This window comes from Hemicordylus capensis, chromosome 2 (assembly GCF_027244095.1).
Source record: "Hemicordylus capensis ecotype Gifberg chromosome 2, rHemCap1.1.pri, whole genome shotgun sequence".
NCBI classification, from domain to species: domain Eukaryota; kingdom Metazoa; phylum Chordata; class Lepidosauria; order Squamata; family Cordylidae; genus Hemicordylus; species Hemicordylus capensis.
This window is the reverse complement of record NC_069658.1, coordinates 220,461,288-220,487,731: the sequence shown is the minus strand read 5'-3', so window position 1 is coordinate 220,487,731 and position 26,444 is coordinate 220,461,288. Positions and strand designations below refer to the sequence as shown.

Genomic DNA, 26,444 nt, shown 5'->3' with positions numbered 1-26,444 from the left:
CAACCCTCTTTTCTGTCTCCCCAACTCCTTGTCCAGGTGGGCGTGGTGAGTGCCTTTGCACAGACGCTGCGTAGATACACGTCTCTCAACCATCTGGCTCAAGCAGCTCGCGCCGTCCTCCAGAACACCTCCCAAATCAACCAGATGCTTAGCGACCTCAACCGGGTGGATTTTGCAAACGTGCAGGTGGGTGCCTCCTCCCAGACTCCTCTCCTTTGGGGTCCTGAGCCTCACAGAAGCCCAGCCTTTGGGCAGCGCTTCGCCTTTTCAAAGGAAGTCTCGAAAGCTGGCACCTCTCAGGCATTACATAAGCTGCTGCCTACTGAGTCAGATCCTTGGTCCATTTAGCTCAGGATTGTCTGCTCTGACTGGCAGTGCTCTCCAGGGCTTCAGGCAAGAATTCGTCTCAGTCCTGAGGCCAGGGATTGAACATGGGACCTTCTGCATGAAAAGCAGATGCCCTACTGCTGAGCTACAGTCCTATCCCTAAAATAACTTTATTTATTTCAAATGTATTGATTTATTTAAAATGTTTCTATACCGCCCAGAAGTTGCGTCTCTGGGCGGTTTACTAGCTCCTTTATGCCAAATCAGACCATTGGTCCATCTGGCTCGGAACTGCCTCCTCGGAGTGGCAGCAGCTCTCCAGATGGACGTAATGTATTTCTCTTATTAGTATTGGTATGTATTTGTCCAGGAGACCCTCCTTATCTGCGGTTTTGCAGATCACGGTTTCCTGTATTCGTGGGTGACGCTTAGAGAATCAGTTTCTTTATCCACAGCATGAAATATAGGTGAATTTTGCCTATCAGCAGTTCTTGAGTGGCTGGAAATCCGTGGCGGAGGGAGTGTTCGGCTGCCACCGTGGCCCCCTGGCCACGCCCCCTGCCTCTGACGTCAGATGCAGGGGGCCAGCTAGCCACGCCCCCCGTGTCTGACATCAGACGTGGTGGTGTGGTCTCCGCACAGCCCCGTTTGGGAGGAAAATTGGCCCTACCAATTTAAAAGGCCAGGAGAATCACTCCGGCCATGCTGCCAATGCAGCGTGGGCCGATTTCGGTCCCAAATGGGACAGCGCAGCCCCATTTGGGAGCGAAATAACGCCCCCACATCTGATGTCAGACGCGGGGTGTGTGTCTGGGGCCACGAGGCACGGCCCCTGTGGGCGGCGGCCCGGCTTCTTTGAACCCGTTCACCCAGTGGTGACTCCGCCCCTGCTGGAAATGGCATCAGCTGCCTGCAGCACAATGTTGTGTCTGTGGGTTGGGGTACACTGGAATTACCATATCTACCTGAATCGAAGCCAAGATTTTCCCCTACTTCTTGCCTGTTAAATATGGGGTGGTCATCTGAGATGCAGAGTCCTCTTTCTTTGGGGCTCATCCCGCTATATCTTGTATTTAACCTCTGTCTTTTAAGACATCATCTTACATTCAGAGTTGCCTTCTATTCAGGTAAATATGGTATTTTATTTTTTTATTATGGGGGGGCGCAGGGGTTCTTAACCTTGGGTCCCCAGATATTGTTGGACTACAACTGCCATCATCCTCAGCAGCAGCTCTCCCGGGTTTCAGACAGAGAGGCGTTGCTGCCAGCCTGGGAGCGTCTCCATGCAGAGCAAATGCCTCTGAGCTATGGTCCTATCTTCCTGGGTCTATTGTGTTTGGGGAGGCTGATGGGGGAGTTGGTGCCTCTGCTTTTGCTTGGGCCCTTGTTCCTTTGCCTCAAACGCTTCTCCTCGTAGCTCTTGAGCTGGAGTGTTCATGCACACCTCTCTCTCTCTCTCTCTGCCTGGATCAGGAGCAAGCTTCGTGGGTGTGCCAATGTGAAGAAGGGCTGGTGCAGAAGCTGGAGCAGGATTTCAAGCTGACCCTCCAGCAGCAGAGCTCTCTGGACCAGTGGGCCAGCTGGCTGGACAATGTCGTCACCCAGGTCCTGAAGCACCACGAGGGCGGGCCCGGCTTCCCCAGGGCGGCCAGGCAGTTCTTGCTGAAGTGGTCCTTCTACAGGTAAGCCTCCGAGACATCCCTCCCATCTAAACTGGAGCCCTACACCATGACGTGCTCATTTTCTACACGTAGGGAATTTTAAGTGCTCCTCCAAATGAAAACATCCCCTTTTCCTAGAAAGCTTGCCCCTCAGGGAAAATAGTTCTCCCTGACATGCTAGCTTTCTAGCATCTCGGCATTGCCTGAGATGCTAGCTTTCTATGCAAAGGGGCTTTATTATATTTTATATGAAGGAACATTCAAACATAACTCCCACCAGCAGTCTGCAGTGGCACAGGTTGGCTTCCAGTGCTGCAAACCAGGCCTTAAAGACAGCTGTTTGGAGCAAGCTGGCACTTCCAGAAAACTCACAGACGACGCTTGCAGGCATCAGCTCTCTGCCGGTGTTCTCACCCGCAAACCCACCCCCCCCCCCCGCCTCAGCATTAGGTATACTGCTCTTGAAACTGGAAGTTCCATTTAGCCATCATGGCTAATAGCTATAGATCAGCCTCTCCTTCTCTATGAATGTGTGTAATCCCCCCTCTCTCTCTGTATGTGTGTTTGCCTGTTTTATTCCAATTGCATCAATTCACAATTCTTCCTAGTTACTTAGGATTATGTAAACATACACAACTTTTACATTTCTATAACCATCTTACTAACCATTGATTCTTTAAATGGAATTATTTAAATAATTGTTAAATGATAAAAATTACTAAACACACACACATACACGCTACTAACCAACTAAAAGCCAGGAAAAAAACCTAATAAAAAATTAAATCTCTTGTAAATTTTGAAGAGCTTGGTTGGTTGGTTCAAAATAAAAGCATACTTCCCAATAACCTATAGATACCAAATTTTGCATGAGCAATCCTGCCACTGAGAACCTTTCTTAGATTCAAATTTGCTATGATTCAAATGTACCATATGTGGTAATTAGTTAATAAAATAAATAATGTTTGACATTGAAATCCTACAAAATTCAAAGTGTTGTTTTACTTCCCTTTTGCAAGCATGTTAATAAAAAACTATTACTTTTTTTCCCCATTTCTTGAAGTGTAATCTATGCAAAATGACTTTGGCCAGTCAACAGCAGGCCTCACCTACTAGTAACTAATATTTGCTACTGCTTCTGAAGCAGGGATTCTTAATTTGGGATCCATGCAAAACCTTTAGTGCACTGAATTGAATTTGCTTCCTGGTTTGCCAGAATAAAGCTCTTGAAAATAACTATCCTGAGTACCTCCCCCACCAACCCCTCTATTTTTTATGGGAGCTTTGTTAAAATATACTATATGGGGATTCATGAGAAGGAAATATTTCATCTGGGGGTGAGATCTGTGAGTGCAAAATTTTTATTTTTTTTTAATTCTTCAAAGAAAAATTAACAGTTTGACTTTCAGCGTTTAAAACTGGTTTTAACCAGATCCTGTTTGTAGTTATTTCACTGAGTACGATGTTATATTGTTTTATTATATTTTACCACCTTGGTGGTTTTGCCATTTTTGTAAGCCATCCCAAACAGTATAGCACTGGAGAAGCAGGGCATGAATATTTCAAATGCATAGGTTAAGCACCTCTGCCCTTTAAAAAAAGAAGAAAGAGGAGGAGGATCATCTTGTGATCACAGAATCCTCATTTTGCACAATACGATTAAGCTCCATCTGCCCACAGATCTATCCTCCCCAAGCCCTCCGAACACTTTTTCATAATACATCACCCAAATAATCCAATCCTCAAGTCTGTGGGCAGTAGCCTCTAATTCGTTTCCTAAGCCAGGGCTCCATGACACCAGCTGTTGTTGGACTACAACTCCCATCACCTCCCCATGCCACAGTGGCCGGTAGCTATGGATGATGGGAGTTGTAGTCCAGTATCTGTGCAGCCCTGTTCAAAGCTATCTCTGTCAACAGCCATTGCCACCAACTTGCGGACTTTCTTCCGGCACTGCCTGGTAGCAGAAATCATTTTAGATTTTTTAAATTAGTTTTACAATATCCTAACAATCCACTTACATTTAATTAAGTAAATATTAACCTGGTAGCAGAAATCTCATCTGGTGTTGTGTGAACACTTGCCGGGTTTCTTCCTGCAGCTCCATGGTGATTCGGGACCTCACTCTGCGCAGCGCCGCCAGCTTCGGCTCCTTCCACCTGATCCGCCTGCTCTATGATGAATACATGTTTTACCTGGTGGAGCATCGCGTTGCCCAGGCAACGGGGGAGACGCCCATCGCTGTGATGGGAGAGGTGAGGACTGGCTCTGAGCCATCGTTGCCTGCTCTGGATGCAGTTTGTGACCCCTGCCACAAAGACGTCCTTAGCAGACTCACATGAGACATTGGCCAGGAGCGTCTTCATTGTAGGAGCCCTTCGCCAGTGGAACAGTCTGCCTCATGCAGGGGTAGGCTCTCCCTCGCTGAAGGCGTTCCAACCGAGGCCAGACAGCCACCTGACGGAGATGCTGTAGCAGATCCCTGCACTGAGCAGGGGTTGGACTAGAAGACCAGCCAGCAAGGTCCCTTCCAGCTGTACAATTCTTTGGGCTGGTGCAGATGCAGCCCAGAACCGTGGCTCAGCCTAGTCTCACACAACATCCCCAAGGCCCTGGGAGCGCACACTCCGTTTCCTCCCATGCCCACCCGAGAGTCTTCTGCCAACATAGGTTGGAATAAACCAAGATGGAATGGATTTCTGGACTGACCAGTCTGGCTTCATTCTAACCAATTTGCCTGAAACAAACTGTGATTTTTACCCCAAGTTCTGAAGTGAGTTACAGATCGCACTTTATTTCGAGTAAGCTGGTTAGAATAAACTGAGACCGTTCCATTTGAATGTCACCGCCCATCTTGGTTTGTTCTGATCTAAATTGGCAGTAGACTCTCATGGGGGCGACGGGGGGGTGGGGGGAGAGATGTGTGCTCCCGAGCCTCAGGGATGTCACATGGGACTAGGCTTAACTGTGGCGCCATGTTATGTCTGAACCAGCCCTCCGATTCCCTGTCGGGGTGGCTAACCTGAGGCTCTCTGGATGTTGGACTACAACTCCCATCATCCCCAGCCACATGGGGTTGATGGGAGTTGTAGTTCTGCCGCTGTGTTGCCTTCCATGTAAAGGAGCTGGGGGAAATCCACCCGGAACCATGATCCAGCCAATCTTGCAGGCTCTCTGGAGCCATAAACGTAGTCTCACGATGGAGTTTTCGGAGGGAAGCAAACACTGGCTTGCAAATTGTGTTCTAGGAAGCCATGAGGCACTTCAGAAACTTTGCCTGAGAGGAAGGGGGGGGGGCGGCCCTTGATAAGACAGAGAAGAGGGCTATGCTGCCCTCTGCTGCTGATTCCCCAAACTGCAGAGGTGCCAGAGCTGTGGATTTTCTGGAGCCTTTTGAATTTGAACATGCTTCAGATTTTCCCATGCAGTTTCCCCCCCTCTCATTTGCAGAAAGCTTGCACAAATTTTTCAGCAAATTTTACTCTGCAGGTTTTCCAACACAGGAACATAGGAATCTGCCTTCTACTGAGTCAGCCCCTTGGTCCAGCCAACTCAGAATTTCTTACACTGGCTGGCAGCCGCTTTCCAGGGTTTCAGGCAAGGATCTTTCCAAGCCCTATCTGGAGATGCTGCCAGGGAGTGAACCTGAGACCTTCTGTAGGCGAAGCAGATGCTCTGCCCCCAAACTATGGCCCCATCTCCAAAGGTGGCATGTATGGGTCTCCCATCCAGGACCACGCCAAGAGCTGATTTGGCAAAACAAAACAAAACCCTTCAATGTGAGAACCATTCTCCCTCACCCACCCACCCCCACCCCACCACACTGATTGATCTGCACACTGTACTTTTCTGAGTGCTGGGAGGGCCCTTTAAGAGACGGAGTCCTCTCGTAAGAGCTCTCTGGGGAAAGTGCTGGCAAGGGATACACTTCCAAGGTGGTGCAGGGCCTTAAGAGAACCCCACCAGCTCTGGGCGAAGAAGCGTAGCACTGCGCTGTGGGAATGGTTGCAGGTATGAAGGAGATATATATATATATATATATATATATATATATATATATATATATATATATAAAAATTTTTATTTTTTTATTTATTTACTACACTTTTATACTGCCTCTCTGCCTTGACAAAGGTACCCAAAGTGGTTTGCAATATTAAAAGAAGCAAATTGCAGAAGATTTAAAGGAGGTTTTCTTAGGCTGTAGGTCTTTTCGGGAGCTGAGGGCAAGAGCTCACTGGGCTGGGCGCCTCCTTCCTTGCCTTCCTCTCAGAGAGGAGAGCTGGTCTGGTGGTAGCAAGCATGACTTGTCCCCTTAGCTAAGCAGGGTCCGCCCTGGTTGCATATGAATGGGAGACTAGAAGTGTGAGCACTGGAAGATGTTCCCCTCAGGGGATTGGAGCCATTCTGGGAAGAGCAGAAAGTTCCAAGTTCCCTCCCTGGCAGCATCTCCAAGATAAGGCTGAGAGAGATTCCTTCCTGCAACCTTGGAGAAGGCGCTGCCAGTCTGTGAAGACTATACTGAACTAGATGGACCAATGGTCTGACTTGGTATATGGCAGCTTCCTATGTTCCTCTCAGGGCACACTGGTCTTTGCATACTCCTGGGAAGGTGGAGGTATTTATATACCACTTTAAAACAAAAAGTTCCCAAAGCAGTTTACATAGATAAAAACAAACTACTAAATAAATAAAATGGCTCCCTGTCCCCAAAGGGCTCACAATCTCAAAAAGAAATGTAAGATAGAGAACAGCCACAGCCACTGGAGGGATGCTGTGTGTGGGCTGGATAAGGCCAATTGCTCTCCCCCTGCTCAATAAAGAGAATTGCCACTATAAAAAGGTGCCTCTTTGCTCAGTTCGCAGGCTTCCCTTGGCATGGTGCCACGGAGACTGTGAAGTGTATTCAGCTTCAGCCAAAACGTACACAGGTACATAGGCAGCTGCCCCTTACTGAGCCAGACCATTGGTCCAGTGAGCTTGATACTGTCTGCTCTGATTTGCAGCAGCTGTCCGTGGTTTCAGACAGGAATCTTGTTGTTGTTGTTGTTGTTGTTGTTGTTAATTCGATTTCTATACCGCCCTTCCAAAAATGGCTCAGGGCAGTTTACAAAGAGTTTACATCTTTTCCCATATTACCTGGAGATGCCAGGGGTTGAACTTGGGATCTCCTGCATGCAAAGCAGGCCCTCTACCCTCATGCGATGGCCCTTTCAGGCCCAATAAACAATGAGCCAGGGAGCTGCACTTCCATCTGACTCTCTCCCTGGCCTTGCAATGAAGAGCGCTGCCCTCAATAGATTGCGGCCTGATCTGGCATGTTATTTAACCGATCTATTTAGTAAGCAAACGCCACCATATGGATTCCCCCTGCTCTGTCTCTGGCTTTTCAAGCATAGAAGTAGGTGAACTGAAATATTTCATAGAGTAGTTAGATGTGACCTCAGTCACTCATGCGTTGGTAACCTCCAGATTGGACTACTGCAATGCGCTCTACGTGGGGCTGCCCTTGAAGATGGTTCAGAAGCTTCAGCTGGTCCAGAATGCTGCCGCAAGGACACTCAAGGGTGCAAGTTGCTTCATGGGTGTCACACCCATTCTGCAGCCACTTAATTGGTTACCGGTCCGCTTCTGGGCTAGATTCAAGGTGACCTTTAAAGCTCTACATGGCTTGGGACTGGGGTACCTGTCGGACCGCATTGGCCTATATGAACCTGCCAGGGCCCTCCGCTCATTTTCTCAGGCCCTGCTCATGGCCCCGCCACTAACAGAGATCCGAGTGTCAGGGACTAGAGACAGGGCCTTTTCAGTCGCGGCCCCTCGGCTTTGGAATGCCCTCCCCGAAGAGCTTTGCAGTGCTTCCTTTTTAAGCCTTTTTAATGTTTCATCTCTATTTATATCTAGTAGGTTCTTTAGTTTTTATAGTTCTTAGTTATTTGCTTTTAAAATAACTTTTAATTTGGATTTTTTTAAAAAAACCATGTAATTTTAAATGTGGTTTTAGCCTGGTTTTTAACTTGCTTACATCTTTTTGTTAATGTTGTGAGCCGCCCCACACAGTAGTGTACCGGAGGAGCGGGGTATCAATATTTTAAATAAATAAATATGGCTTGAATGCTGGACGAGTTTAATATGTGCAACGAGCTTTAGAAATGGAGCTTTTTCCATGGGAAAATTAAGTGTTGGAATTTTTTCTAGGAAAGCTTCCGTTTTGGAAAACTGCCCTTGAAAACTATCCAACTTCCCATCTCCCGCAGGCTTGGAGGCCCTCTCCCTGCACACCTGGCCAGCACCCTGCCGAACTGAGTGCCTGGAGGGCCGAAGGAAGATTCTGGAAGGGGGCTTGCCTGATTCCAGTGGCCCCTAGCCAGGGCCTGCTGGGGGCTGAGATAAAAATGCTTCTAAAAATGCTAGTGGAGTTGGAGGATAACCATGGAGGTTCCTCTTGTGGTTTGATGTAGTGCCTCCCATGTTTACGAAGGACAAGAGGGACTTGCATGCTCTAATTCAGTACAGGGGAGACAACAGAGGCAGGGAACTGGAGACTGGGAAAGAAGCCCCTGGCATTCGAGCGAAGTTTACTTTGGCTTAGTGACAGTTGGGTATGGGAACTCAGGGGTGGTTTCAAAGACTTCATGGGGAAGCTGATTTCTGAGGCATCATAGAGTTCGAAGGGTCCTTGGAGGTCATCTAGTCCAGCCCCCTGCGCAGTGCAGGAAACTGCTACAACATCCCTGAAGGTGGCTGCCCAGCTTCTATCTGGAAACCTCCAGCGGAGAGCCCCCACACACACACACACACTCTGCAAGAGGCAGGCTGTTCCACCGTCCAACAACTCTCACACTTGGGGAATTCTTCCTACTGTCCAGCCTAAATTTACTTCCTTGCCATTTCAACCCACGGATTCAAGTCCTGCCGTCAGGAGCAACAGAGCACCACCTCCTGTGGGACAGCTCCCTTCCCCTTCTTCGGGCTAGACACACCCAGTGCTTTCAACCATTCCTTGTAGGACTTGGTTTCCAGACTCCTCCCCATCTTTTTTTTAAAAAATGTTTTATATTTTGTATTTTGTATTTTACAACGCCTTTCCCAGTCCCCACCCCCACCCCGCCCCTGAGCCCAGCTCTCCCTTCCCCCCTCAGCACTGGTTGGGGGGAGAAGAGGGGGGAAAGGAGAGACGGAAAGAGAAAGGGGAGGAGGGGAAAGAGGCGAAGGGATACTCACCATTGCACTAGGGGTGTGGGGAGATCAGAGGGGTTTCTCTTCTAAGAATAGTTTGAGGAAGTGGTCCCAGATTTCTGACCATTTATCTTATTTATTTACTTTTAGGAGGGCCCATTTTTCATGTGCCTCTAGCTCAAGCAGGTCTTGCACCCAGTCCTCACACCTAGGGGGATTGGGAGATTTCCACTGCCTTAATCTTAATCTCTTGGCTACTAGCAAGCTCCGCCATAGCCATTGTTTAGAACTGGATTTTAGTCCCCAGTCAGATGGGATAAACCACAACACAGCGTGGTGTAGTGGTTAGAGTGCTGGACTAGGACCGAGGAGACCCGAGTTCAAATCCCCATTCAGCCATGAGACTAGCTGGGTGACTCTGGGCCAGTCACTTCTCTCTCAGCCTAACTGACTTCACAGGGTTGTTGTGAGGAGAAACTCAAGTATGTAGTACACCGCTCTGGGCTCCTTGGAGGAAGAGCGGGATATAAAATGTAAATAAATAAATAAACGAACACTACATGCCGGTCCTTCAGTGCAAGGGATGAGTCCAGCACTAAGTTAATTCACATAATAATTATTTATATAAATCAAATAAATAAATAATAATAACCTCCCTCCAGAAGCCTTGCTCTATGGAACAGTCCCAGAACAGGTGTGTTAAATTGGCATGCGGGTTACTGCATCTCCAACAGTTACTGTTTGAGGACATTTTTAGTCACTTAAGATGTAGAAGGGTCCATTAGGCCCTGAAAATAATCTTCTGTTGGATTCGGCGCAATTTAAGATCCACTGAGCTACATCTAACACTACCTAAAATATCTTGCCATTGCGTTGGTGACACTTGATCAGGAAGTTCCAGGTTCCGTTTGTCCCCAAGTAGATCTAAACCAGGGTCCATGTCCCCATGCACACAGGCGTATAGGTATTTATTTAGTTTTGGGAGAGAGGACGTCTTAATGGCATGCACTAATAGAACTGGAGTTGCTGGGGCCGCCAGGGCATCTGGACCGAATTGATCGGATATGCTATGTTTCAGTTGCATATACTGCCAGGCGCTTGCTGGTGGTAAATGGAACTCCTCTTGCAAGTGTGTGAAGAGTTTGTAGTTAGCTTCATTCATCAGCTGTGATAACCAGCTGATTCCTTTTTCTGTTGCCCACCTCTGAACCCCTTCCAGTTTATCAACACCCTTCTTAAAATGTGCGGCCCGGAGTTGGGTACACTATTCCAACTGAGATCTAACCAGCACAGAATAGTGTGGAGCCATGACTTCTCCTGATCTGGACACCATGCCTCTGTTAATGTGGCCTAAGATGGCATTTGCCTTTTTAGCAGCTGCATCACACTGCTGGCTCATGCCCCACTTGTGGTCCATTGAGACACCAAGAGCCTTTTTACATCTGCGGTTGCCAAGCCTTCCTATCCTTTTGCAGCTTTCTGCACTGAGCAGATAGTTGGACCAGAAGACCTCCAGGGTCCTTCTCAGCCATAACATTCCATGAAGGCAGCTTCAGATAGTGAAGTATTCAGGGATTGCCGATTGTGGGGAGGGGTGTGGCGCCAAGGGAGCAGGGAAGGTGGAGCTATGGATGCGCCCTTTTAAGCCGCTTTGGGGGTGAACCCATTTTCTCTTTCCTTTTTTTCAGTTCAGCGATCTTGCCTCCATGTCCCCAACGCTGCTGGATAAAGGTACTTATCAGCCCAGAATGTCTCTCCTGCCCCCGCTGCCTCCCGTAAGGAGGAAAACTAGCAATGCAGATGTCGTGGTTTCCCTTCTGAGCCTGTCCTTTTTTGTTTCCTGTTGCTCCTCCTGCAGATGACATCAGCGACCTGAGCAGCGAGGCCGAAGCGGATTCCCGGAGTGCTGGCGAGCCCCTCGTGAAGCGCGAACGCACCGATCCTGGCCCCTCATTGCAGGGGATCTAGAACTGGGTGGGGAGGGAGGGGGACCCGCGATGTCTCCGACTCTGCAGAAATCCCAAAGCTTTCCGGAATTCCAGAGCCTGGATTTCCAACTCCTCCAGAAGATTAGTGCCTCTTAGTTTCTTTTAGTGTTTACTTGTCTTCACAGAAGGGCCCATGGTGCCGGTGGCCACCCACCCCATGACGCCGGCACGTCCGTCCGCTGTGTTGCCCGACAGCAGAAACGGCAGCCAGCGCTCCCCTGGCGAGGACCGGCCGGCCCCTTTCTCCCAAGACATGGAGCTCGCTCACACTCTCGCTCAGCCTTAAGTGACTTACTGAACAGATGGCGGAAGTGTTCGAGAACGGAGGGGCGGGGGTCAGCAGCAGCAACCGGATGCTCAGGCCTCTCTCGTTCAGGTTCCTCCAGCCACCACTGTGATCCAGATCGCCAGAATCCATTGCGCCTCATGGGGGCAGGGATGGGGTGTATGGTGCCCCCGCCCCCGCCCCTACTTGCCAAATAAACTTACACTGTGGGAAAGTCTTATATTTTCCTCCCCCCTCCGAAATATCTCTGTGTTGCGAGGATTCTGTGTCTGGGTGTGCGGCTTTTATTTCCTTGCTTTCTCCGTCGGTGTCTGGGCCTGTTTTGCCAAAGCACTGGAGGTGGTTGTAATCAGTGCTCCCTGTCACAGGCGATTGCTGCTGGGGAATATGGGAGTTGTAGTCAACAGCATCTGGGAATCCCTGTTAGAGGGAACACTGGTTGTAATATTGGCATGCAGGCTGACAGGAGAAAAGTTGGTGGGGGGAGACAATGTGCTGTTAAAAATCCTGTGCTGGTCATGCCATTGAAGCTGCCTTCTAGATAGGCAGTTCACACGATCTTAATTAGAGTTGGAGAAGCCTCCCACCCTAATTCGGGAGCTGTGGGCGGTCTCGTTTCCCGATTGCCTGTCAGTCCAAACCCAGGTGGGAGGCACTGTCAGTGATCACAGGAACATAGGAAGCTGCCATATCCTGAGTCAGACCCTTGATCCGTCTCGCTCAGTATTGTCTACTGAGCAGCTTCTCCAGGCAGGAGTCTCTCTCAGCCCTACCTTGGAGATGCTGCCAGGGAGGGAACTTGGAGCCTAGATGCTCTTCCCAGAGCGACTCCATCCCCTGAGGGGAATCTCTTCCAGGGCTCACACTTCTAGTTTCCCATTCGTATGCAACCAGGGTAGACCCTGCTTAGCAAAGAATACAAGTCATGCTGGCTACCACAGGACCAGCTCTCCTCCCTCATTTGCTGAGCAGCAGCTGAATGGAGAGCAGCAGCTCTTCAAGGCTTCAGGCAGGCGTCTTTCCCAGCCCCGCCTGCAGATGCTGCCAGGTGGCGAACCTGGGACCTTCTGCTTCCAAAGCGGGGACTCTGCCATTGAGCTAGGGCTGTTATCCCTGGCTGTTTCCCCGAATCTCCTTCGGAAGGGAGTGTGTGCATTCACACACCAGCCAAACCTACCCCGAGGCCCCTGCAAGATCCTTGGACTCACTCCACACACCTATCGGGCTTTGTCTTGCGGATTCTAGCTTATCTCAGTATAAGATAATAAGATAAGATAAAGGAGGTGGCCTATAAGCCCTCAGACTGGCAGCCATGGATAGACCTATTCTCCATGCATTTCTCTAACCCCCTTTTAAAGCCATTCAGCAGTAGCCACCAATGGAAGGGCAGGGTGGGGAGCAGACCTCACTCCTGTGCAGACTGTACTTCCAGGATCAGTCCCACAGACGGCAACAATCCTTGGGTAAACTTATTGTTCACTTACATAGCATGAAGCCCTGTGCGGATAACTCCCTGGAGACGCCGCCGGAGATTACTCCTGCCTTCAGAGCTGATGCTCTACCCCTAAGCTTCGGCCTCATCCCCCAGACTTCAAGCCTCGCAGCCTGTGCTTCCCCACATATTTTGGAAGTCCAAATAGACTATGTCAGCAGGATCATCTTTATCCGCATGCCTGTTGACACTCTCAAAGATCTCCAAAAGGTTAATGAGGCAAGATTGTCCCTTGCCGAAGCCATGCTGGTTCTCCTTCAGCAAGGCCTGTTCTTCTATATGCTTAACAGTTTTGTCCTTAAGTATGCTTTCCATCAATTTTCCCCATTTAATTACAACTCCCATCATCCACAGACTGGCAGCAGATCCCTGCACTGAACAGGGGTTGGACGAAAAGTCCTCTAACGTCCTTTCCAGCTCGAAAATTCTGTGGTTGGTGATTACACAACCGGCCTTAATCCCCCACATTAGAATGAGACTGACCTGGGCTTTCTCACGGTCCACGGGCGGCATCCAGGGTTCCAACCAGCTTCACAGGGCCACCTGCCAGCATTTCTGCAGATAACTGCAACACTGAATGCAACTAGTCACCTGCTTTTAAGCCCGCCCCGGCAACTGACCCTTTAACCACTGAATGCTCTACTGCAAGGAGTCTCTTGATCACGGTTCATTCCATGCCAGGAGAAAAGTTCCACCTAAAAATAAAACTTCTGTTCAAGGGAGAGGAGCAGGCCAGGTTGAGTTGGTTTTCACTTTTCTCTCTTGGCCTAAATCCAATAAGGCAATTCACTCAACCATCATATGATTAGAACAAGAATCCTACCCAGCTTCTGAGCGGCACATGTGCCTGTTTTTCGCTCATGTGCTAACAAAAACCTAGGTAGGGATGTGCACAAGAATTTGAACTGAATTTTGAAAATCATTTTGAATTTGAATCAAATTTGAACATTTGAATCAAATTCCAATCGATTCGAGTCTGTTTTGGTGCCTTTTTTTAACCAGCCAGGGGGACTGAGTGGTTTAAAAATGCCAAACGGCCCTCAAATCAAATTTGAACTGAATTTTGAAAAAGCAATTATATATTACAAAGGAAAATATTTTTAATTACAAAGGAAATTCAGCATTGCAGTGACTTTGCCCTGGGGCAAAAGGCCCAGCACGTCTTTTTAAAAAAAGCATTTTGCTTTCATTTTCTGCTGTTCTGGTCCTAGTGGGCTTCCAAAGCAGTGTAAGAAAAAGCAAAAGGCAGATGAATACCATCCAGTCTGCACACACGCTTGTGAGACAGTTGCACCATCAGGATGAAAACAACTAGTCCTCCAAAATTGGGGAGTTGAGGGAGGCAAATTGATTTAGAGTAGACATATGAAGATTTTACAAAGAGTAAGAACTGTTTGACATTTGAGTAGTCTGCCTTATTCAGCGGTGGCTCTCCTTCACAGAACGTTTTCAAGCAAAAGCTGGACACTCAGCTATCAGGGATGCTATAAATATCTGCACTAAAGGGGGTTGGACTAGAAAACCTCTAAGGTCCTTTTCAACTCTTAACATTCTATGAGTTATAAGGGAGCGGATTTTGGGAAGACGTTAAGAGGAATCTCGTGACTATAAGAGCTGTTGGACAGTGGAACTGTCTGCCTCATGCAGCGGCAGGCTCTCCTTTGCTGGTGGTTTTCAGGTACAGGCAGGACAGTCAGCTATAGTAGAATTCTGTACTGAGCAGGGGGTGGACTAGAAGACCTCCAAGGTCCCCCAAGGTCACATAATCTTGCTTAGATTAGTGCCTTAAGGCAGTGGCTAGAAACAAGCAATAGCAATAATTATACTGTCACAAAACATAAATTCTTGAAATGTGGGAACAGACAAGAGAAATTGCTATCCAGATTAGCAGCTAAAGCTCACAGAGGGGGACTTATCCCTCCAATGATAACAAAGCAACTCACATAGGAACATAGGAAGCTGCCTTGTACTGAGTCAGGCCATTGGTCTATCTAGCTCAGTATTGTCTTCACAGACTGGCAGCGGCTTCTCCAAGGTTGAAGGCAGGAATTTCCCTCAGCCCTATCTTGAAGATGCTTCCAGGGAGGGAACTTGGAACCTTCTGCTCTTCCCAGAGTGGCTCCATCCCCTGAGGGGAAGATCTTACAGTGCTAACAGGTAATCTCCCATTCAAATGCAAACCAGGGTGGACCCTGCTTAGCAAAGGGGACAATTCATGCTTGCTACCACAAGATGCCTAATGGCGCAGCAGGGAAATGACTAGCAAGCCAGAGGTTACCGGTCTGAATCCCCCGCTGGGATTTTTCCCAGGCTATGGGAAACACCTCTATTGGGCAGCAGTGATATAGGAAGGTGCTGAAAGGCATCATCTCATACTATGCGGGAGGAGGTAATGGTAAACCCTTCCTGGATTCTACCAAAGACAACCAAAGGGCTCTGTGGGCACCTCCAGGAGTTGACACCAACTCGACAGCACAACTTTACCTCAAGACCAGCTCTCCTCCTTATCACCAACCTTATCTCTGAGGAGGTGCAGAAAAGAGCAAGCAAAATATCCAGGGGTTGGAGCACCTGCCCCCCCCCCCTGTGGTAAGCATTTGGGGCTTGTTGGTATAGAAAAAAACAAGGGTCTTCAATGCAGTTTACACAGAGAGAGAGAAACTCCAGTGAGACCCCAGCAACAACTACAACTTGACTGTGGTGCTGGGGTTGGATAAGGACAGTTGCTCTCCCCCTGCTAACTAGAAGAGAATCGCCATTTTGAAAGGTGCCTCTGGGCCCAGTTATCAGGGAACATGATAGAGACTTCTACAGTAATGCATCATGTATAGCAGCATTCTCAGCCTTGGGTCCCTAGATGCTGTTGGACGGCAACTCCCATCTTCTTCTGCCAAAGGCCATTGTGTCTGGGAATGATGGGAGTTGTAGTCCTGTCCAACAGCATCTGGGGAATCCAAGCTTGAGAACCTCTAGTGAAGAGAAAGTGGACCTAGGACTGTGTCTCTTGCTCGGAGAAAACTAAAACTCCCATGAAACTAATTGATAGTAGAGCAGGCCAGGAGAAAAGAGAACCCTATTTCACACAAGGTATAATTGACTTGGATTTGCTACCAGATAACCTGACCTCTCTGTAGGACCACAACTGAAAGATCAGCATCTATCAATATGGACATGGAAAGAGAAAAAGGTAGAGATGATATATTATTTCTTAATGTGCCAATTCCTATCTTGAAGCCACTGAGTGTTTTCCTGCTACAGGGATAATATCCCAGGGATGGCTCAGCTGAAAAGAGGTTGCATTGCTCAGCTAATAAAAACCATCAGTAGTGTTGAAACTGGTGGATGTTGTCGCAGTCTCTTGCCCCGGGCAGGGGGATGGACTAGAAGACCTTTAGGGTGCCTTCCAACTCCCACATTCTATGTAGCAGATGGTTCATGGCAAGGGCCTGAAGTTTGATTCACAGAAATAACCCCCCCCCACCCCCTGAGCCAGAACTGAATCTGAATCTAAAATCTCACGGTTGCCTTTAACCCGAATCAAAATTCAACCCCTAAGGGTCTAAAGCGGGGACTGGTTCAAAACCAGTGGTTCAATAATCAGGTAGCCACCTTTCAAATGTTCTTATTTTCTGTGCATTTTGCTGGTTAGAAAATTCTAAGTTTTAAAATAGTTTTGAAATAGAGGTTTTCCTCGGGTTAGATAAAGACCCCTGTCTCCATTTTACAGAGCTGCAGTAAAGATTTTTTTTAAATTCTGCATGAAATGCATCTGAAGCACCTCAAAACTAGCTCAAATGTTCTGCATTGCTTAAAGGTAAAGTTAAGTGTTCCGTCAAGTCGATTTCGACTCCTGGCACCCACAGAGCCCTGTGGTTTTCTTCGATAGAATCCAGGAAGGGTTTACCATTGCCTCCTGCTGCGCAGTATGAGATGATGATGCCTTTCAGCATCTGCCTATATCGCTGCTGCCCAATAGAGGTGTTTCCCATAGTCTGGGAAACATACCAGCTGGGATTCGAACCGGCAACCTTCTGCTTGTTAGTCAAGCATTTCCCCACTGGACCATTAGGTGGCTTCTGCATTGGTTACCAATCTACCAATCTACTTTTAAAAATTAGTTTAAAAATTAGGATCAAAACCAACTAGACTAATGTAAGACCCATTGGTTTCAATGGGACTTAGTCCTACTAATTAATCTGAATGTTGCCCCCTGAGAGTAAAAATGACAGCTGAACCTGAACCAAAATTGAACTCTGTTTTGTAATGGTTCAACTCCTGATTAATGGCTAGTCTGCAAGCCCAAATTCATTAGAGTGCTGGACTAGGATTGGGAAGACCCGAGTTCAAGTCCCCATTCAGCCATGAGACTTGCTGGGTGACTCTGGGCCAGTCACTTTTCTCTCAGCCTAACCTACTCCACAGGGTTGTTGTGAGGAGAAACTCAAGTATACCGTAGTACACCGCTCTGGGCTCCTTGGAGGAAGGGTGGGATATAAAATGTAAAAAGCTTGTGAGAAACAGACATTGGCACATACATAGACAGAGATAGAGAGAGATACACACACACATCCATACACATATTTAATTATTATAACTGTATTGATAAATAGAATGAATGAAATTATAATTATATATAATTCAGACAAAATGTGTCATTCCAGAGGCTGCTCCCTGAATCTCTTCTCTGGCTTTGGCCTCCAGCACTCAGCCTTTACTGAAGGTAGCTTTTTCTGCCACCTTTCTGTATTGGTTTTGATTGGCTCATCCAGTCGTTCCCAGTGAAGAGGTAGGGCAGAATTACTCGTGCTCAGAGGAAGCTGTTTGCTGCATCTCTGCATGAGTCACTGCTCTGGGCACTCAGAACAGTGACTCACGCAGAGATGCAAAGACAGCCTCCTCTGAGTGTGGATCATTATTATGCTTTCATGCTCAAAGGAAACCTTTTCCAGGCACATGACAAAACATCTGTTTGTAAAATGCTGCATCAGCCTATTTAAAAGGGAACTGAATGGAAGGAGGGTTTCAAGCAATCCACCAGGAAACCCCAGGGTCATTCTCAGAACTACGGTTCCCATGGTTCTTTGCAGGGAAGAGTGGCAATTGTTCAACTGGTTTCCAAACCAGTTTAACTTTATCTAGCAAGACACAGGCACACAAGTCAGCTGTCTAGAAAGATCATTTTTTTAATAGACCAAATAGCAGGAGCTATCCTTGATCAAGCTGCACAGCTCCCAGTCCTGTTTTCCTGTGTGCCAGTCAGACCCCCAGTACGGCAGGTTCCGGCTGCTGAGGTTCACCGTCGCCCCCCTGTGTGGATGAAAGTTTTGGTTTGCTGCCCATACCTTGGCCTTTCTTGGCTGCCCCAACACTGTCCTTCACTTTCTCCTCAGGCTCCAAGTGGGATTCCTGTTTGGGGAGAAGCTGTGCGGATGGTCTATTTTCCCACTGAGTTTCCTCCACAAAAGTGTTCACGTCATAGAGGTAATCCAGGCTGGTCACGGCGCTGAGGATTTCCGGTACACTGTAGTCAAAGGACAGCAGCTCATCAGGCAAGTTGAGGGACCGGATGTCACTGGGCGAATCTTTGCCAGAGAAGCAGCTGTCCTTGGGACCCTCTCCCTGGCCCCTGCAGGGGGCGCCATTGCTCAGTTCATCCAGGGACGCCTCAGTATCGGAGTTAACTGGAGAACAATCAAAGAGCTTCATGGCATCTTCCAAAAGGACCTTCTCAGGCAGGTTGAAGGACTCCTGCTCTTCCAGCAGTTGGCTTTCATTGGTGATGATGCTTTCAGGGACACAAGGCTCCAGTTCTTGTATCTCGGGGACCCCAAGCGGAGTTTGGTCTCCAGGATGGACGTTTGAAACGGAAGGGTTTGCCACAAACTCTTGGGTGGCGTCATGGTCTTTAAAATCTTCGTCTTCTACTGGGAAGCCCTTAAAGGCTTGGAACGCGAGGTCGTGGCAATGGTGCAGTTCGCCTTTGAGCTGGTCGTAGTTCCCCACTGGGGCTGGCTGCTCTTTCAGGTTAAGATCGGGGACCGTTGCAAGGAGCTGGCGGTCTTTACTCGGCCCGAGGCCTTCGCTGTGGAGTTGGGGTGCATCCACGAAGGGCGAGCCGTGGAGAGGGTTACCGAGGAAGTTGATGTGGTCCGTCAGGTTGCTGGCAGGGCCCTCGGGCTTGAAGAAAGGCAGGACAAACGGGGGATTGTTCACGACAGGCTGGTAGGCCGGGTACGGCACCGGCTGCAGGGGGCCCTTGAGGTACTTCTGGCTGTCCAGAAGGTAGGCATTCTGCGGGCCAGGCCCACCAGAGAGTTTATAAATGGAGGGCTGGACAAAATTGGCAGTCGCCCACTCGATGCGGTAGATCCGGGGGTCGAAGAAACAGCCGCACGGAGCCATGTGGAAGCCTGAGGGAGGGAGGGAGGGAGGCTCGAAATGACTGACAGAAGGGACATGAGAACATAAGAACAGCCCTGCTGGATCAAGACCAAGGCCCATCCAGTCCAGCATCCTATTTCATACAGTGTGGCCCACCAGATGCCTCGGGGAAGCCCACAGGCAAGAACTTAGGGCATGCCCTCTCTCCTACTGTTGCTCCCCTGCAACTGGTATTGAGAGGCATCCTGCCTCTGAGGCTGGAGGTGGCCTATATCCCTCTGACTCGTAGCCGTTGACAGACCTCTCCTCCATGAATTTATCCAAACCCCTCTTCAAGCCATCCAGGCTGTTGGCTGTCACCACATCTTGTGGCAGAGAATTCCCTAGGTTGGTTATGCATTGTGTGAAAAAGTGTTTCCTTTTGTCAGTTCGCAATTTCTTGGCAATCAGTTTCATGGGCTGACCCCCTGATTCTAGTGTTGTGTGAGAGGCAGAAACATTTCTCTCACTCAACACCGCTCAACAGACCTGCTTGTCAAGAATGGACATGAATCTGAGTCCAGCTTGGGGTGCACATGAAGCTCAATACTGACTCCTCTGAAGGACCCCCATATTGTAGAAGAAGGAATGGACTTGTTCCCTGTATGTGTAGCCAGCATGGTGTAGTGGTTGGACTAGGACCAGGGAGACCTGAGTTCAAATCCCTGTTCAGTCATGAAGCTCACTGAGTGTCTCTGGGCCAGTCACTTCTCTCTCGGCCTAACCTGCCTCACAGGGTTGTTGTGAGGACAAACATCACCAGGTACACCACTCTTGGATCCTCAGAGGGACAACGGGATATAAATGTAGCAAATTAATAATAAAATAAACCAAGTTGTTGAAATTACAAAGAAGCTGATTTCAGGCAATAGGAGGGTGCTTTCCTATCCGTCAGTATTTTGATTTGTTTTTTTGTTTTTATAATGGGGGTGGGGCTGTGCTCTGTTTCTGAGTACTTTTGTGTCAGCTGTTCATTGGATTGGTGCCACTTGCTTTGCTATGGTCTGATGACTAAATGCAAATATAATCTGTGACTACTATCTGTAAGGCCTCAGTGGAACCATCTGCCTTAAACTGTGGTGGGCTCTCCTTCGCCGGACGCTTTCAGACAAGAGGCTACAATTGAGCAGCATCCAGAGTTCCTTCCCGCTCTACAATTGTTTGATTCAGGCAAGACAAGAAGGGGGAATTTTCCAACAGGAAGAGCTGCTGGACAGCGGACTGAAGTTGGCATTTTCCATAAGGGCCACTAGGTGGCACTGTGCTCGTACAGGTATCTGCCGCTTGGCCAGAGAAAAGACACGGCTCACTCACTCTTGCGCTCCGTCAAGCCCCTATCCCAAAGATTCTCAAAACACAGGTCCTCAGAAGTTGTTGGACTACAGCTCCCACCATTCCTTGACACAATGGCTAAGGGCCATAGTGGCAGGGGATGATGGGAGTTGTAGTCCAACAACATCTGGTGAGACATGTTTGACAACCCCTGGCTTAGAAGGAGCATCTCCCGGGGATACTGCCCTTGGCTGTCAGTATTGCTCATGCCTTTGTGGTAGCAAGCACGAATTGTCCCCTTTGCTAAGCAGGGTCTGCCCTGGTTTGCATTTGAGTGGGATAGATGTGTGAGTACTGCAAGATATTCCCCTTAGGGAAAGGGGCTGCTCTGGGAGGAGCACCTGCCTGCTTGCATGCAGAAGGTTCCAAGTTCCCTCCCTGGCAGCATCTCCAAGATAGGGCTGGGAGAGACTCCTGCCTGCAACCTTGCAGAAGCTGCTGCCAATCTGGGTAGACAATACTGAGCTAGATGGACCAATGGCCTGACTCGGTATAGGGCAGCTTCTTGTGATCCTATGTACTCTGACTGGCAGCAGCCCCTCACTCCAGAGAGGGGGCCCTCAGCCACACAGTCCCGTGTGGCCCAGGAACCATTTTTCGATGGGGCACATTGTGCATGAAGAGCTGGCTAGTGCCCACTTGCAAGTATCATGCGGACCCACTAGGGGCATTTGCTTGCCATATTAGGTTGGGGCAGTGATGCCACCAGGCTGGTCAGAGTGCTGGGCAGGATGTGGCCCCAGATCCAGGATCCTGGGGGATAAGACGGACAGTTCTGGAGATACGCCCGGTTGGGAAGAGGAGGACAGCTGGACTGGTGGTAGGGAGCACGAATTGTCCCCTTGGGTTCACCCTTGGTTTGCTTTTCGATGGATGACTCTGTGAGGCCACTATATGTTCCCCTTAGGGGATGGGGCCGCAGCTCAGTGGAGGAGCATCTGCTTGGCACACAGAACGTCCCAGGTTCAGTCCCTGGCAGCATCTCCAGGTAGGGCAGGGAAAGACTCCTGCCAGCTCCCGGGAGAGCTGCTGCCAGTCAGTGTAGGCAACACTGAGCTCAATAGAGCACGGGTCTGAATCAGTCTGAGGCCGCTTTCTGCGGTCCTCGGACCCTACAACCCAGACCCTGATCAATTCTGTGCTGTCAGCCACCCTTGTGCAGGCGTGGAGCGAAGCTGGTGGCAGCCTATATTGGGCTGCTGCTGCGGCACCCTGGCCCCGCCCCCCACATCTGACGTCAGACGCGGGGGAGGGTCTCCCTCCCAAACGGAGCAGTGCGGCCCCATTTTGAAGGGAGACCGGCCCACGCTGTGTTGGGCGGCGCGGGTCGGAGCGACTCTTCCTGCCTTTAAAGACAGGGAGGTTCCGGCCATGCTGCCAATGCATTGTGGGCCAATTTTGTTTCCAAACGGGGCCACACGGCCCTTAAATAATGCCCCTCCCCGCGTTTGACATCAGATGCAGGGGGGGTGGCAGGGCCACGAGGCGTGGACCCTAATTGGCGGCGGCCAGGGGTTCCTTGCACCCGTTTGCCCAATGGTGACTTCGCCCCTGCCCTTGCGAGGAACCAGGGGAACAAATGCTATTACCCACCACCTGGGGGAGCAGCCCTGCCTTTATCCTCTGACATGATCTCTGCCTGAAATCCTGGAGAGCTGCTGCCAGTCAGAGCAGATAATAGTGGGCTAGTTAGAGCAACAGTCTGACTCAGGAGACAGCAGCTTTGTCGGTGAGTGGAACTCAGCAGCTTACATGCTTTGCATGCATGCAGAGGGTTCCAGTTTAATTCCTGGTATATCCAGCTAAAAGTTGCTTGTTGGACTAGACCTAGACCTAGTTCCTCCATCAAACGTTTTGAAGAGCTGCTACCAGTCAGAGGGGACGATAATGTGCTCTCATCTGGAGAGCTGCTGCCAGGCAGCGTAGACCATACATGGGCAGATGAACCAATATTCTGACTAAATACAGGACAGCTTCCTGTGTTCCGTTTAAAATGGTACATTCCCAGACCCATATCTCTGCAAGAAAGACTGTCTGTCTAGTCCAGTCACGTGTCTTTTTTTGCACCCATTTGGAGCCTGTCGAGAAGATTCGACAGGCTCCCTTTTGAAAACTCTCTGTTGAAACTCTCCCTGTTGAAAATTGGATGTCTTTTTGTGTGTATGTGCATCACTTTTGAATAGATATGACTTCTTGTTCAACATGCCTGCAGTGTGGTGTAGTTAGAGTGCTGGACGCAACTCAGCTTCAAAGGTGAATAGGACCTAGTTCACACAGCTGTTCAAAACTAGGTTTAATGTGGGTTATCGACATGAGCATGATCATAGGAATCTCAGGTTCATCCCAGGCCATAAATCACCTTGTGATCGGCCTTGTGATTCACACAATCACGCTAATGGTGGTAACCCACATTAAACCTAGATTCAAAGTATTGTGTGAACCAGGCCATTGTGAACCACTCCCTCGGCCTATCCTACCTACCTCGGCCTATCCTACCATTGTGAACCACTCCCTCGGCCTATCCTACCTAGCAAGTTTGTTGTGTGGATAAAAGTGGGAGCTATGTACCCCTTTTAACAACACCCCTGCTAACTGATCAAAGAAACACCTCTTAAAGCGATGATTCTCTTATATTTAGCAAGGGGAGAGCAACTGGCCCTATCCAGCCCTAGCACAGCACCCCTCCAGTGGCTGTTGCTGGTATGTGCCTTATGTTTCTTTTTCGATTGTGAGCCCTTTGGGGACAAGGGACCATTTTGTTTATGTATTTATTTTTCTATGTAAACTGCTTTGTGAACTTTGGTTGAAGAGCAGTATATAAATGTCCATAGTAGTAGCTATATACCCCTCTCTGAGCTGTATATAGGCAGGTTAAAGTGGTGATAGAGATATGAAGCTTGGAAGGGATGTGCCCCCCCCAAGTGCATGCAAACTCCAAGAGACGCTGAGTTGGGGAGGGTCGATGGGGCAAGCAAAGGCTAAAAAAGGGAGCTGGCTGAGAAGAGGAAGCCGCTGCCAGTCTGTGAAGACAATACTGAGCTAGATAGACCAATGGTCTGACTCAGTATATGGCAGTTTCCTATGTTCCTATGTTCCTAATGTGGGATATGTACAGTTTTTCCTCAAACACACAAACCGGAGCTGAGTGCATGTCATGATACTGAAGGAGTACAGAATTTAATGGTGGATAGGAGGTGGAAAAACTCAGAGCAGCCCCATTGAAATTAAAAGGGCAAGTCAAACCTTGATTCTCTATTGTGCACAGATCCCAACTTTCTGAATTTTGTGTTTCTCTAAAAAACAACAACACCAAGGTTCTAGTCCCTAAGGCAACACAGGTATGTTTGGAACCATGTGAGCCACGCCGGCTGGCATCTCAAAAGCCAGAGAAAAACTCCCCAGTTCTGGGGTGGAGGAGCAAGTATCCTTCGTATCCTCTGTATCCCTGCCTCCCCGCTCCCCAATGGCTAGGAAAAGCAGGATATACTGTGCAAAGGAGCAAGAATGGAAGAATAAAGTACGTCCAAGTGGGAAATGATGCAAACATCTGTATTTGGTCCAGTTTATACAGGTGAGAACTTCTATTGGTTCAGAACGTCAGAGTTTTAAAAAATGAACCAGACTTCCCTCCACTCTGACAAGGAACGGGGTTTGCTCACACACGTTGAGTCACCTGAGGCCCCGGCAAAGTGGGTGAGGTAGGTGTCATCTCCCCCTCTTGGATGGGAATTTTTTGTAATTTCCTTTATGTCAGTGATTCTCAAACTGGGGTCGCCAGATGCTGCTGGACTACAGCTCCTATCATCCCCTGCCATTGTGACCAACTTGGGGGTGATGGGACTTGGTCCAACCACATGTGGGGACCCAGGTTTGAGAACACCCCCCACCCTGTACTTCTGACCCTCCAGAAATGCCACCCTCCGTTTCTACTCTCTATGCATCGCATATGTATTACCTGCAGGGGGCGTTGCAAAAAGGTCTTTCTCTTGATGGAGGGGATGGTACAAACTGGGTGTTCCTGCAACATCAACACAAGAAAATTCATGCTCTCCCCACTGCTCACTTCGGCTGTGGTACCCCTGCGTTTCCTCTCTCTGTGCTCCTGCCTGAGCATTGAAGGGTGAAGCGACGAGTACCCTTTGGATGCCCCCTTGCAACATAAACTGAATAAATAAAAAATGAATTGCGCTCTTTTATGATGCAGCTTGGATTAGATTTGCCTTTGGCGATCTGTTCTTTCCTGCATCTCAAATCAGTTGTGCTTTTTTAGGTGTGTGTGTGTTTGTGTGTGTGTCAAGAGCTCAGCTGCTACACGAATTTGATCTGTTATGCTGCAGTGATGGCTTGCTTTACCTTTGGCAATCTGTTCCTTCCTGCATCTCAGATCTGTTGAGTTTTTTCAGTTGTGTGTGTGTGTGACATGAGCTTCGCAAGAGCTCAGCTGCTACAAAAAATTGATCTTGTATGCCACAGTGATGGCTTGCTTTGCCTTTGGCAATCTGTTCCTTCCTGCATCTCAGATCTGTTGTGCTTTTTAAGAGGTGTGTGTGTGTGTGTGTGTGTGTGTGTGTGTGTGTGTGTGTGTGACAAGAGCTTTGCAAGAGCTCAGCTGCTACACAAATATGATCTTTTATGCTGCAGTGACAGCTTGCTTTGCCTTTGGCAATCTGTTCCTTCCTGCATCTCAGATCTGTTATGCTGTTTGTGTTCTGCCTTTGTGTGTGATTACCTTATGAGGCTTTGCAAGAGCTCGTTTGCAAAACTGAATTCGCCTTCTGTTCTCTTTCATAGTCTGTTCCTTTCTGGCTTTTATATCTGATATTGTTGTTGTTTGGTGGGGGGGCGGTGTTTGATAATCTTTTCAAGAACTCAGTTGCTAGAACAAATTACAATTATTCTGATATGTCTGGATTATATCCTGAAGGTGTGTGGATGCAATTTCACTCTCTTGTGGTGATTTTCTCTCTCTCATGTAAAACTGAAGTTCAATTTTTCAGAAAACTGAAATTTCATAATTTCTTGGGGAAATTATGCAGTTGGGCATTCCCACGACATAAAAATTCAAACACCCACATCTGGCACACTGGTACAGCTTTGTGCAGGGAACATTCACTTAAAAACTCAGTGAACCAGGTGGAAAATAGTCCTCCCTCATAACTGAATCACCTTTGGTGATCTGGAAGGAGGAAAGGAGGGTTGGCAGGAATAGGATGAGAGAAAGAAGACCCAAGGATGGGTGAGCTTATCCACCTGGTAATCACCATGATGATGATACATTGGGAGAGAACAGAACATCTGTCCACACATAATTTTGGTTGCAGGAAATCGCAGTGGAAAAATGTGTCCTCCTTAGACATGGTAGCGTCAACCAAAACCTACACAATGTCCTAAGTGTTTTCCACAGAGGCAAAGCATTTTAAGACAAGGGGACAATTTAACTTGGCCATGTCCCACAGGGCTGATTTGGAAGGAATGATTTGAGAGAACCGAAATGGGCTTAAAACGCATCCTACCTACAGAGGCAAGATTTTCGGGGAGCACAAACGCCGGGAAAGGTCGGTTTGGCTGGCCGTCCGGTCGGTCTAAAGGTCTGGGGGCGTATGTCTCGTGCTGTGGGTAAAAAAGTTTGGGTTGCTGCATAATCCCTTTGTGGTGCCGAAGGACAGTCTTCCCATCTGGCCGCCCTGTGGGCGTATCCAAGAGCATCCACTTCCTGGTGCCGTTGCCACGGGCCCCAGGTTCTGTTTGGATGGTTGCTT

The 26,444-nt window shown here is 48.6% G+C and overlaps 2 protein-coding genes across 8 annotated transcripts in view; one reads left to right on the top strand and one right to left on the bottom strand.

Annotated features, from left to right (window-relative positions):
- The window catches only part of RFX2 (regulatory factor X2), a 70,794-nt gene extending 59,109 nt beyond the window's left edge, over positions 1 to 11,685 (top strand). For all 5 annotated transcript variants that reach the window (XM_053302916.1, XM_053302918.1, XM_053302917.1 and 2 more), the window contains 5 exons: positions 37 to 186; positions 1,801 to 2,009; positions 4,090 to 4,243; positions 10,856 to 10,898; positions 11,026 to 11,685. In XM_053302916.1, the coding sequence (XP_053158891.1) occupies positions 37 to 186; positions 1,801 to 2,009; positions 4,090 to 4,243; positions 10,856 to 10,898; positions 11,026 to 11,135 (666 nt within the window). In that variant the 3' untranslated portion in view covers positions 11,136 to 11,685. The remainder of the gene's footprint in view (positions 1 to 36; positions 187 to 1,800; positions 2,010 to 4,089; positions 4,244 to 10,855; positions 10,899 to 11,025) is intronic.
- A 5,828-nt stretch (positions 11,686 to 17,513) lies between these two features.
- On the bottom strand, positions 17,514 to 26,396 carry PRR22 (proline rich 22). 3 transcript variants are annotated; one of them, XM_053289684.1, is made up of 3 exons: positions 26,199 to 26,396; positions 24,641 to 24,703; positions 17,514 to 19,343 (listed from the first exon to the last, which is right to left on the bottom strand). In XM_053289684.1, exons 1-3 carry the CDS (start codon positions 26,389 to 26,391, stop codon positions 18,190 to 18,192), a joined length of 1,410 nt encoding a protein of 469 aa, XP_053145659.1. In that variant the 5' UTR covers positions 26,392 to 26,396; the 3' UTR covers positions 17,514 to 18,189. The 3 variants fall into 3 exon arrangements, with proteins under 3 accessions (XP_053145659.1, XP_053145661.1, XP_053145660.1); XM_053289686.1 differs by having other exon boundaries at positions 26,203 to 26,341; XM_053289685.1 differs by lacking the exon at positions 24,641 to 24,703.
- Between the last annotated feature and the right edge of the window lie 48 nt (positions 26,397 to 26,444).

Coding starts and splice junctions, on each gene's coding strand:
- PRR22 (XM_053289684.1), bottom strand. CDS start 26,391: ATGCTCTTGGATACGCCCACAGGGCGGCCAGATGGGAAGACTGTCCTT. Junction 24,704..26,198: donor CGAAAATCTTGCCTCTGTAG/GTAGGATGCGTT, acceptor TTGATGTTGCAG/GAACACCCAGTTTGTACCAT. Junction 19,344..24,640: donor TTTTGCAACGCCCCCTGCAG/GTAATACATATG, acceptor TCCCTCCCTCAG/GCTTCCACATGGCTCCGTGC.